This window comes from Battus philenor, unplaced genomic scaffold (genome assembly GCF_028537555.1).
Source record: "Battus philenor isolate CCGP_79_NKW_IND1 unplaced genomic scaffold, ilBatPhil1.0.hap1 SCAF_10, whole genome shotgun sequence".
Classification (NCBI taxonomy): Eukaryota; Metazoa; Arthropoda; class Insecta; order Lepidoptera; family Papilionidae; genus Battus; species Battus philenor.
In genome coordinates this window covers 897,470-910,941 of record NW_027181662.1, presented here as the reverse complement: position 1 = coordinate 910,941, position 13,472 = coordinate 897,470, and the positions used below count along the sequence as shown (strand labels likewise).

At 33.7% G+C, this 13,472-nt stretch overlaps 1 protein-coding gene across 1 annotated transcript in view; it reads right to left on the bottom strand.

The window, feature by feature from the left end:
* LOC137923935 (homeobox protein Hox-A1-like) overlaps positions 1 to 12,929 on the bottom strand; it is a 62,236-nt gene extending 49,307 nt beyond the window's left edge. Inside the window, exon 1 of the mRNA XM_068767191.1 lies at positions 12,379 to 12,929. Coding sequence (XP_068623292.1) covers positions 12,379 to 12,883 — 505 coding nt within the window. The 5' untranslated portion in view covers positions 12,884 to 12,929. The remainder of the gene's footprint in view (positions 1 to 12,378) is intronic.
* Positions 12,930 to 13,472: the final 543 nt, after the last annotated feature.

The following is a 13,472-nucleotide window of genomic DNA, read 5'->3' as shown; positions in this document are numbered from 1 at the left end:
ACTTCCGCACATGCAGTGGTAGTCGTGCAACAAAGTGCACCGCCCGCCAGCGCGCTAATAAATGCGTATGCGGCAAACAATGCGAATCACACAACCGCCACCGCCAAATCACTCAACACGTGTTTTACCCCTCCACGGGGCATCTTCAGGAGTTACGTTACACCGATTAGTGCCAAACACAGAGAGTCTTTGTGGTCTGGCGGGCGGTGCACTTTGTTGTACGACTACCACTGCATGTGCGGAAGTGGCTAAATATTGGTCCTTTTCTTACTTAGGATGGACTTCCGCAAGGTAACGCCTGATTCCATTAAATACTTTGGAAACTTATTTGTGAACTGCAGCAATCTTAGATGAATGCTTGTGTGAATTATGTAAGACTGTATCCAGAGAATTGAACCCGCGATACACAGCCGCAAGTCTATCGCTGGGATACCACGTGCAGATAGATTGTAAATAATAATTAATTTTAATATCTATATAATTCGAATTTCGAAAAAAACTTTTTTTACTATAGTATAATTAAAATATTTATAATAGTAAGATTCATTGATTTTTTAAATAGAATTTACGGTACATAAATTGACAGTAAATATAATGGCAAAGATAAAATTAATTTATTTAACATCGCAACTTTTAACAGAATTTTTATTGATCGACAACTTATTATCTATTTATTTTTTAATCTACTTTGTTTTTTACTGTACTCCGCTTCGCAAGGTGTTATAGTTGTGGAGAAGAAGCAGGAAGAAACTCCACAACAACACAGATTTAAAAAAAGTCTAACACATATATATACACTTTATGAGATATAGCCTAAATGAAATCAAAGTAATCAGGCGACACCACTGCCAAGGATTCTTGTCATTTAAATATTCGCTTATTGAATATGAAGCCTTTTCCATCAATTTACTTTTAATATGCGTTATAAATAGAATAATATAATTAATATTACTAAATTGGATATATCATATATAATTATCATAATACATAAAACTTAAAAAAGCTTTTACGATTTGTTCAGAAAAAAAATATATTCTTTAATTGACTTCTAGAATTATTAGCACCGATAGGAATTTTATTTATTTATTTATGTCACAAATAAATTAAATCACACTACCTATTTTAATATGTAATATTAAATTTTGAATTAGAACTTAAATTTTTTATTTATTTATTTTAAAGCTATCCAGCATGTGTTGTTTTATTTAATTTATTATACATAAAAATATACATTGAAAATAAGGTTTGTTAAGAAAAAATATCAGTTTATTATTGGAACGAGTTCCTGAATTCGTAGGATCATTTAAAATTTGTAAACGGAAGGATAGGTTGTACTGCTATATATTGCAAAGAAACATTTTGAAATTAAACCCATATATGAGATGCTATATTCACATGTTTTTAATATTTTCCGTGTATGTCATTAGTGTTTTTATCCCGGGAAACAACAAAGCTTGGACAAAGTACAATATAAAATAAATATCAAAAGTTCCAACTGGTTTAAACATGTGAATTTGCAATACAGTGTGACAATATTTATACTGCCAACCCTTTATTGAATAAATTCCCCGGTCACCGTGACTTTGCGGCCGAAGACGAACCGTGTTCAAGTCGACTTTGCCAAATACCCGAGTGACAAATTGCACGCTTCATTAATTTACTGAATTTGATTTTGTCGGATGACTTGGCGTTTCTTGCAATTTATATGATCCTTTATCCTGTACAACCTGCGGTGTATCGTAAAGGAAGAAAAAGGCTTCTCTATAAATATATATATATATATATATAGAGATATACAAGGGGCGACAACATAATTAAGGTCTATGGTATACCTTAATTATGTTGTCGCCCCTTGTGGGGAGCCTACCCGCGCCGCGCATATATATATATATATATATATATATATATATATATATATATACTAGCTGATCCCACAAACGTTGTTTTGCAAAAAAAATATTTTTAATTTTCAATTTAAAAATAAGGGTTGATCGTAGAGGGGTGAAAATTTTAGAGTTGTATGTATTTTTGTATGTTGTATCATAAAAAAACAAAAACAAAAAATTTCGTCAAAAAAAAAATTTTAAGGGTGAACAACCCTTATCACTTAGGGGTATGAAATATAGATAGTAGCCGATTCTCAGACCTACTAAATACGCATATAAAATTTGGTAAAAATCGGTCAAGACGTTTCAGAGGAGTTCAAGTTCGAACACCGTGACACGAGAATTTTATATATTAGATATATATATATATATATATGGGCCGAAAGGTTCTGAAGGTGAATGGTGACCACGAGCAGGTAGACGAGGTAGGACCCCAACTAGGTAGACCGTCGACATAGGTCCCGGAAAGTCGCTGAAAGCGGGCAGCGGAGGACCGGTCATTGTTGTGATCTACGGTGAAGGCCTAAGAAGAAATAAATACAGCATGGTTGGTTCTAAATGTTCATGTTAAAAGCCTTAAAAAGTGTTATAGCTTTAATTAATAATAGAATGATGATTTAGTTTAAAAAATCCTTTTCAAAATTCGAATTACGACATAAGTTATTGGCTTATATTCCAATAAAAGAAATAAAATAATATAACCTTTTCAGAGTGATCACTTTATACAGTATGATTGGAAATAGACGTAAAAGCTTCACAGAATTTTGCACAGCGGTAACAAATCATCCTGTATATCAGCGTAAGCGACAATCATTACAGGTTGAATAGGAAAAAAAAAATTAAAAATGTAATATTCATATGTTGCACGATTCTATATTTTTTTTTACTGTCGTATTAGTTACCCCATTTCCGGGATCGCGCGTGTTGGTCCAACAACACGGTGGAATACGGGATTAGTGAGGCTTGCGTGCGATCGTAAAGCCTTATTAGATTTTTGGAACAATTCACATTTGGATACCAATAAGCGTAGAACAGAGAAGGAAATTTGACAATTTAATTCGAAATTTAAATATAATATTATACAGTACAGTAACTGGCTATAAATATTGCACAGTGACTCTTGGAAAGAGACATTAGGCTAATCCGTGCAACAAAGAAGAAAGTAATGTCGATCTTAAGTTAAATTCGCACAACTACGTTTTTAACAAGTTTTTATTTCTGATCAACAATATATTCACCTTTGTAATCAACCTTTTTGCCGTCTAGTATACAAAATCAATACCGGAGCGGTAAGAAATCGATCGGTTTTTATGTAATATATGTCGACTGAAACGACATTACTCTCTGATCCCCCTGATATATACACTATGGTATTTAATGGAATCAGGCGTTACCTTGCGGAAGTCCATCCTAAGTAAGAAAAGGACCAATATTTAGCCACTTCCGCACATGCAGTAGTAGTCGTGCAATAAAGTGCACAGCCCGCCAGCCCGCTGATAAATGCGTATGCGGCAAACAATGCGAATTACACAACTGCCACCGTTAAATCATTCAATACGTGTTTCACCCCTCCACGGGGAATCTTCAGGAGTTATTAATATTTAAATATTCGTTTATTGAATAATAAGCCATCTACACTAATTTACCCATTAGTCCAATATGTTTTTTTATAAGTAAATCGTTTCCGTTTATTATATTAGATATCTTTACCAGTCAAAATTTTGATGCAGCCAGTTTTTTACGATTCCCGGTGGCGATTATGGTATGTCCCCTCATAGATATATTTAAGGGAGGCCTATGTCTTCTAGTGAGTATTTATTGGCTGAAATGACGAAGGTTCCTCCGAAAACTTTCGAAGGAAGCTCATGAAACCTGTCAATGCCAAACAACAGTGTAGATTTCGTCCCAAAAATAACTATGTTTTTATATATTACCCTTGACATATTATAATAAATAATAAATCTATTTGCATGACGTAAGCACAACCTAGAATTGTTCAGTGATATATTTAAGTATATTAGGTCATAAGACATTCAATAAAATCTAGCCCGGGTCAAAGTCAACGGCCTGACATACTTGTTTGTATAGATTCATTCACATTGAACTGTTTATATAATGATTGAATTAATTTTATTTATTTATTTATTTAAAAAAGCATAATATAAGCTAACGCATTAAAATGATACAATTAGTCCATATTATAATTAAAAATTCTGATTAAACGGCTTATTTAAGATGCGTATATTATTCGCAATGTTTATAATATACTCTGTGGTTAGAAAGAAAGATGAAATTGTCATTTAAAACTGCCAGACAGGCAGGTATATATACAACATTTGTCAAGCGTCTGTTCGTCAAAAGGTTTAATAATCTCCGAGTTATAAGTATTTTTGTCAAATGTTTCAATTTTGTACAAATTTTAAGAAGAAAAGCATCAAAAATACGACTGATATCATGATTTCAGCAAACTCAAAAATCCATGCGGAGATGTCGTTTTGATACGATTGACTATATAAAAAGGTTTGTCTTGAAGGCTTTACCGGAAAAAGACTATTCCGTCTGTTTCGAGGACTGGAAAATGCATTCGCTAAAGTGCTTTTTATTTGGGGAATACTTTGAAGGAGATGAAATTGACAAACAAATTCACCTTACTTTTGAATAATATTATTATATTCACCCTTTTAAAATTTTTAAGCTTTTTATCATTCTGTATATCGATTGGTTTGAATATTGGTGTTATATAAATATTTTTTTTTCTATACCTTTTAAGTCATCTTTCTCCGTTACAACTTTTTATTTTAGATTTAAAGTTATAAAAAGAGAAACCCGTAGAAAAATTGAAGAAGGTGTTGAAGGCTGTTCAAAATATTATATTACTATAGTAATTCGAAATAAAAGATAATGTATATGGGTGTAAATACAGTTGTAAATTGCACAAATGTTATGTTAAAATTCAATTTCATTCTCCAACGCGATCCCTAAGTTCCGATATCTTGGAATAAAGCGCGTCAACCGTGAAAAACACGTTCTGACATTTTCGACAGTTTACGATTCAATTGATCTATACTTATCTGAAAAAGATCTAAAGTGAAATGCTTTACTGTTTGCAGATCAGAACGAATAAAGTGATTTCCTGAAAAAAAACCTCAATGCGTTATGTATATATGTTAACTAGCTGATCCCGCAAACGTTGTTTTGCAAAAAAAATTAAAGTTTTTAATTAACAAATGTAAGATAAGGGTTGATCGTAGAGGGGTGAAAATTTAGGTTTGTATGTATTTTTGTATGCTGTATCATAATAAAATAAAAACCAAAAAAATTGTCTAAAAAAATTAAAAATAAAATTAAGGGTGGACCACCCTTATCACTTAGGAGTATGGAAAATAGATAGTAGCCGATTCTTAGACATACTGAATACGCATGTAAAATTTGGTAAAAATCGGTCAAGCCGTTTCAGAGGAGTTCAAGTTCGAACACCGTGACACGAGAATTTTATATATTAGATATGACCGTACTTTTGGATGTACTGAATTTATATGGAACTACTCTGTGTTTTGCACTAATCGGTGTAACATAACTCCTGAAGATGTCCCGTGGAGGGATGAAACACGTGTTGATTTAATGGTGGCGGTTGTGTGATTCGCATTGTTTGCCGCATACGCATTTATTAGCGGGCGGTGCATTTTATTGCACGACTACCACTGCATGTGCGGAAGTGGCTAAATATTGGTCCTTTTCTTACTAAAGAATGTATTATTCTACAAAATTTTAGACACTTATAAAATACAAAAAAGCAATGAAAATACATAAAAGAAACAAATTTCGTGTACCTAAACACTAATTTCGTAATTTATATATATATATACTATAACAATAGTATTTTTAGAAAAATGAAAGAATATATATAACACACCCAAAAATTAGTAGTAGTCCGTAGATGTGGCGTGAGTAGGCCTTTCATTTTTTATTAGGATTTATGTTCCACAGACATTAGCGTTCGTGTCTTTATTTTTACAATTACGTTTAATATTTCAGATTTTATTTTACTAAGTCTCTTGATCTGTTTAAAATATGTTTTTGAAATTACGTTTCGTGCGACCACTTCCTCATCCTACTGCATATTGGCATCCTCAGGTTGTGCGCCAGTATCTGTACGGCGATGAATCTTGCGATCGCATCTTGAGTTTATATCACGTGTATATTGTTACCACCGTGTGATGGACATTTATACATCTCGAGGGTGTCTGGTTGACGGTGAACGATGACCGTCTTGATCTTTGAAGCTGTACAGACCCTTCACTAGGAGGTCCGATATAGTAGGTATCAGGCAACGCAAGATTGATCATCTTAGGAATCTTTGATGGTGGCTTATGCCTTATAGTGGGTGAAGATGATGATCATGAAATAACTTCAAAGATCATAATACCTTGGCAATGATATATTTGATTTCAGGCTATTGTTGAAACGAACTGATCACCTCCATGGGTTTCCGACGATCTGGGAGATGAAGTCATTCGAATTGATCATAGAGAGACTTTCTTTTTGACCAGAAATTTTATTGGTCTAAAATTAGCTATGGTAATCCGAAGAAGGATTTGAGTAATAAATAAAAATCATAGATTATAAAATGACTGTTTATAAATGCCGTCATTTTGACGACAGCGCAGCATGCCGCCTGATATCGACTCACCATCTACCGTGGCTGGCTGTCACGCTGTACCGTCGTGCCGTCAGCCGCGTGTGTGTTTGATTGACGTGAAACACATTCTGTGTTTCCTGGCATTTAATATACAATAAAATTCATTTATTTAATAATTTTAATATACTTTTTATTCCTAATAATAGAAGTACAATTAATGTTTTAAACACAAGCGGTCTCATATAGCAGGTTACGTAAGTACAACATTTTGGACTGGTATGTGTTTGACAAAACCGAGTAGTTCAATTAAATAGAATATCTTAAAAGTGTTAAATACTTTCATTGTCAATCATACTTTTCTTGACAATTTAATTTCTATATAAAATATAATAAAAATGTACAAGCATAAAGTAAAAAAGTGTAATACATATATATTATCTCAATAGTATTTAAAATTATTTACAAAAAGATATAATATAGGACTTATTAAAAAACCACTGCATGACACCTGCCTCCCATAAATATATCTATGGGGAGGATGTACCATAATCGCCACGTATGATACGTATAAAACATTGCTGTTCATCTTCTAGAAATTTCTTTATGACCATTGTCAAACTTTTGTAATTAATGCACAAAGTATGAATGATATAAGATTGCATCCCGGGAATCGTATCCGCGACCTACGATCTTATATCGGTGTTATACTACTGGACTATCAAATCAAGATTTAAACCTTCTTAAAAATGTTATACGGTCAATAAAAGCCCCCCTAAAAAATGTCTATGGGGGATATATTATGATCGCCATGCCTGGCAAGTGGTTTGGCGATGAAGTGAGATATTGTCGTACGCAGAGAACTCGGATGCCCATCCTCTGGAAACTTGTTTATATCCACAACCTATATAATCAATGCACAAAATGTAAGTTATATAAGATTGTATCCCGGGAATCGAATCCGCGATCCACGATCGCAAATCATAGTTTTCAACCACAGATGTTTTAAATCTTAACTTTTTAAATACATTACAAGATGAATAAGAAACATTACAGGCAAGTTTATTTCAAAACAGAACCTTATAAAAGAGGTAAATATTCCATGAACGCTATTTATTATCTATATATTTCACATAATAACATATAACATAGTATATTGTTCGCAGGTTAACAAGTTATTAACTATGTTATAGCAGCAACTATAAATATGTTCATTTATACAGACATACGTAAGTACAATTCTATTATTAATTTAAAAATAAGCCTATATATACAAAATAGATACAAAAACACTGACAGCTATACGTGATTAGTTTTAGATGTAAAAACTTTAAAGGGGTGAATGAATAGCTTATTTAATGGAATCAGGCGTTACCTTGCGGAAGTTCATCCTAAGTAAGAAGAGGACCAATAATTAATTCGCATTGTTTGCCGCATACGCATTTATCATCGGGCTGGCGGGCGGTGCACTTTGTTGCACGACTACCACTGCATGTGCGGAAGTGGCTAAATATTGGTCCTTTTCTTTCTTAATGAATAGCTTGTTTGTCAGCATGTACACCTGTATCATATATATATATTTTTAATATCAATGCGACTAGCCAATAGCTTACATCAGTACAAAGCCAACAGATACAGATAATAAATAATAATTAATTTTAATATATTATCATTACTATATTTATTATTTCTGTAACCATTGATTGACAGCAAATAAGTTATAAATTCACTTTAAAAAATGTTTCAGTTATTATCAACATGTGTATGTTGAAGATAGATCCGTAATTCCAGTTTTATTGCCAACGCTTGTGGTCTCGAAACTCTTGCTATTCCGCAGCCAGAGGTCCCGGGGTTGACCCGCAGCTGTCGGACACTGTACAAGCGGCTAGAGGTCACCTTTGACCTCCGCCCCCCCGTCCGTCACAATAGCGATTGCGACGTGCGGGTCAAAATAATTGACCGAATATATGTAATTAGTTATTTTAAATGGGAACTTCTGTTTGTTTGTTAAAATAATTATTATTTGTACGATTAATAATGATTTTAAAGATTGTCTTAAATACAGTGATCTTCTTATAACACGGTGTTTTTATAACACATTTTCATCTGTCTAGTTCGGTTCCTTTTCTAACTAAAAATCAACGCAATTTGAATACAGTTTTATTTTCACTTTGTTTTGCTAATTTTAGAGTTCAGTTTCAATTACGTAGTGTGTTGTCCTTTTTTTTAAAAGAGAATAATAAATTTATATAAATTTATACGTGTTGTTTCTGGTTACAACAGAACATAGGTAAATATTATTCCAATTTATTTATTGGCAGAGTTATATTATTTTGGTTTTTTAAATGCTTACTTTGTTCAATTTTCTCTTTAGTAGTATTTTCGTGACCCCAGAACCCGTCTTCGATCTTTACATGGTTTGCTATAGAAAATCTTAATTCACTTTGCGGCGTTTCAATTTGCGTCGTGTTTTTTTGGAACGTAACCACGACGCAAAGTGAGGTATTGGTGTATAGCAAAAGAGTTACTTCTGTTACGCGGGGATTTCCCTGTTTATATTTTTAAATTGTCAAATTTATAAAGATTTCAACAATTCAAAATTGATTGCTAATTCCTGTACATTGTGTTCTTGTAAAATTTTTACATAAAGTGTTATACGAGAATGTCCATATAATGCAGAAATAATCTACCGTCTTATACGGGGTGCTGAATATTGTGTTTATTAGGCCCAATCTTTTGCCCTCTCATGGTAAAGCAATGAATATTATTATTGTCATGCACCTATCTCATTCTTCTTGGTATCTTCTATTCATTTCTCTTATTTTCTCTTCACAATATCTTGTATTCCTTCTCTTAACTTTCGTACACGCTTCACTTCCATCGCCTTCTCAGGATTTACATTTTATTTCATTTTCGTTTATTTGTTTTTGCTTTTAAATTTTATTTCACATTACATTTATAAAATAGTTTATTTTTAGTTTACTTTTAAATCATGGTAACTAATTACTTTGTAAGTTTAAGAATGCCTTTTTAATTATCAGGTAATTTTATTTTTCTTCTATTCAAATTATGCTAATCTTGTAGTATTTTAGTGGTTCGTCAGAATACAGGATGATTGATTACATGTATAAAAGCATTAAAACTTTTACATCTATTTATAATCAATCTATATCAAATGGACTCTAACGCAACAGGTGCAACAACTTCTAGCAACTTCTAGCAGTACAATGTCTGCTAGGAAAGATAGTACATAATGAATTTCAATATGTAATGATTCTAATTTTGAAAAACCATTGATTTTTGAATAGTGTGTATTATATATTACTTGAAATTAAATGAGCTATAAACACACGCCTTAAAAGCTTTTTTTTCTAGAACCAAACACCATATATAAATAATCTAAAGTAGATAATTATATGTAGTTAACAATATTTAAAAGAAAATGAAATGATGAATGAATGAAATGTCAACATAAATATATCTTTATAGGCGCCATTATGCTTGAGTCGGTCCCGGCTGTCAGTTTTCGAGATCAACATTACAAAATATAATCTCATAAATGGAACGTAATATTCGAAATTTAAAATTGAAAAAAAAACACGAACAGACAAAGATAACAAGCTCCGCCCGACATAATCCGATGAAAGCTGCTTTGTTAATGTTACAGATTATATATATTATTCAGATTTAAAATAATTAGGTCTTTATGCATACGTTCGGATTTGATTACAGGGTGTTTTGATTATAAATATGAACGCTCTTAAACAGTTAATTTACAGCTTATTTGTCAGTTAAAAAAATTTAGAGTTTTTACACCTTTTTCTAATCATCATGAATCATTCCTAAATGCCCAAAGGCTTCTGGCAGCATAAAGTATAATACAGATACTATATAAAAAAAAACATGTTGCAATTCGAATTATAAATATTCTTTTTTTTACTTTATTATCCATGTAATATTTATTATTTCTTAATTAATTTAATTTTTTAATTTAGTGTGTATATTAATCAAAAGCAAATGAAATTTGCCCCTTAAGTTTTTATACCTATAATAAATCATCCTATATATAGGAGAAGAAGCTGATATATACGTTGTAATGTTTGTAAATAAAATAAGTTACTTCTAAAATATATTGTTTATTGTAATGCCTTTATCGGGTTCTTCTCCACGTTTGATCATCAACTCGCTTGTTGGAAAGCAACCATATGGTCCAAGATAAGGCACCCAGCCCCAGTAGGTACCTATTCACTCTGACCCTGAAGAGATCCGGGTTATGAATGCCGGGAAACGATGCTGTTATTCGTATTTTGTGGTGTGTTATATACGTATCGTGTAAGGATTCTTATTATGTAGAATTAATGTCAAAATAAATAATAAATATTCAATGCCCAGGAATGCAAGTCGCTTACCGTTGGTGCAGCGCTATGAATAAATATGAAGAGAGACTCTATATCTTCACTCTTCGAAGTAGACAGATCAATTAGTGCATAAGTTATATTTTTTTAATGTTTTTCACGCGAACAGATAACACACAATTTGTTGTGTGAAAAACATCGATTTTTAAAATCGATACTCTATTATTCGATTTCATTTTCGATTTATTTATCGATCATTTTTTTTTTCATATGTGTTTTCTACAAAATATGAATGATATATATCGTTATATCATGGCATGACTAAAGAAAAAAATGTTATATTACATATATAATATATGTTGAATCAGGACTATGGTAAACATTATTTCAATTAGTTAGTATTTATAAAGGATCGTATATATGTGCATTAATTATATAGGATTGCCAGCACACAAACAAGTTTGAAGAGTGTGAGCAGAAGTGTTCTTGGTGTACCAAACGTGGTGATAATGTTATATCAATCTATATACATCTTTAATGGAGGCCTATGCGTTGTAAGTAAGCAATATAATGAAGTATTTTCATTAAAGTAATAGAGTATAAATTATTATTGCAACTTTTATGATATGGCATTTCATCTGACTATTCATGTGTATATGGTATATCTTCGATAGATATCTTTGAAGGCTTTTTTATTAATTAAAAATTGCCTCAGATTATAATAAGTTATTTTAATTTGGTGTTTAAAAAAGTTTAAAATATGTTATATGATAATTAAGTGACATTTTGAGAAGTCATAAAAAACATATAAGACATTATTTGTTACTCACATTAAATTTAATCACTCTCGTAATTTACTTAAGCATTTTAATTAAGTTAATAAATGTCTAGAAGTCAATTTGTTGATGTAAATACTTGTATTTCGAACAGGTTTTTAGTTAATAGTGTGTGTTATAATAAATAAAAAAAATGTTTTAGTATAACTTTGTAAAAACTGGCCGTATGGAATTACTGTCCAAAACCGTTGCCCTATAGCAGTCAAATTAAAAAAAAAACAAAACGTCATTTAATATGATCACTTTATCGATTTCATTTCTTAATAACAACGATTTTATATAAAAATAATATTTTTTATGTTTTTTTTTAACAGTTTGTTTGAGGTCAAAGATTTGATTCAAAGTGACAGATGTTTCAAATAACCGTGTGGTTTGTATGGAAAAAGAATTGAATCGTTTTTACTACATTCCTTGCAATTTAAATTATATTTTCTAAATAAAACCTCCTTCGTGCCTTACCGAATATATGACAAGAAATCTAAGTCGAATTATTCTAGAGATATGAAGAAAAAAAATCTTCAGATTGATAAAGACGTTCTTGAGTTTTGAGTGTAATATATGAAATAAATAAACAAAAGAAGTTTTAGATTTATATTCGAAACATAAATAAACTAATTAAAGAGATTTTATATATAGTTGTAAAAATCGTGTTGAAAGGTACTCACCAGTGGGTTTAGGGACGTTCCGCTTGACCTGCATCCACTTGTAAGTGGGCACGGCCTGGGAGTGATGAGGCTGATGCGTCACCAGGTTGTGGTGGTCAGCCTCCCGTGGGAATCCGTCCCGCAGCGCCACGAACTCGTCTTTGGGCTGGTACGGGTCGAAGTCCGGGCATTGAAGTGGGCTCGCGTGGGTGTAGGATTCGTCGACGAAGTGCATGTTGTACTTCGTCTCCAGGAAGTGATTGTCGGGTTTGTGGTCGTGCGTGAGCATGTCGTGGGCGGGCGGTTCGCGGGGCTGGTGAGCGTGGACGGGGTACTGTAGTTCATAGTCCAGGTTCGTGTAGCAGAGTCCGGCGTCTGTGCTGATGACGGGCGGGTCTACGGGCGCCGGTGCGGTTTCGTAGTAATGCGGGGCCGGTTCGTAGTACCCCTCGTAGCCGTCGTAGTACTGCTGGTAGCAGTCGTAGCTGCCCTGATTGTTGTACATGCCTACGTCCATGGTCATCATGTTTGTCCGGGGCACTCGCACATCACCGGCGGCGGCGGGTGCCGTCCGCTCGCGTCTCGCGCACACTGACGGTCGCCGTCCGATTTTTCCTAATCGCGAGCGAGCCTACCCGCTATCTCTGTTCAACGTACCGAGGTAGACAGAGACAGTGGTGCTGTAGTGAGGCGCTAGTGGATGGATAAGATTTGGGGATTGTTTGGAGTGGTAGCGGCGAATGGAGAAGCGCAGTGCCTGCCCCGGTGGAGCCCGGGCGGGGCGGGGCGGGGCGAGGCGGGGAGGGCGGCGCAGTCGCGTCCAATAGTCGCCGAGTTCTGTAGGCGTCGCCATCGGTTGGTCGCTGCGAGATAATTGAAGCGAATCTCGGAGGCTGGATGGCCGGGGCAGCGAGACGGTTGAGCCCGCAATCGATTTCAAGGTGCGAACATGGTTTTTGTAAGCGCTATGTACCTCCGGGTGCAGTCAATACCTTCTGCTACTACCCGCCCTTCATTAGTTCCACTTGTAATTTTTTATTACCAACACACAGCCATCCATCATGCACGCACGCTACTTATTGTGTTTGTCTAATATTACAACGGAATCCAACTTT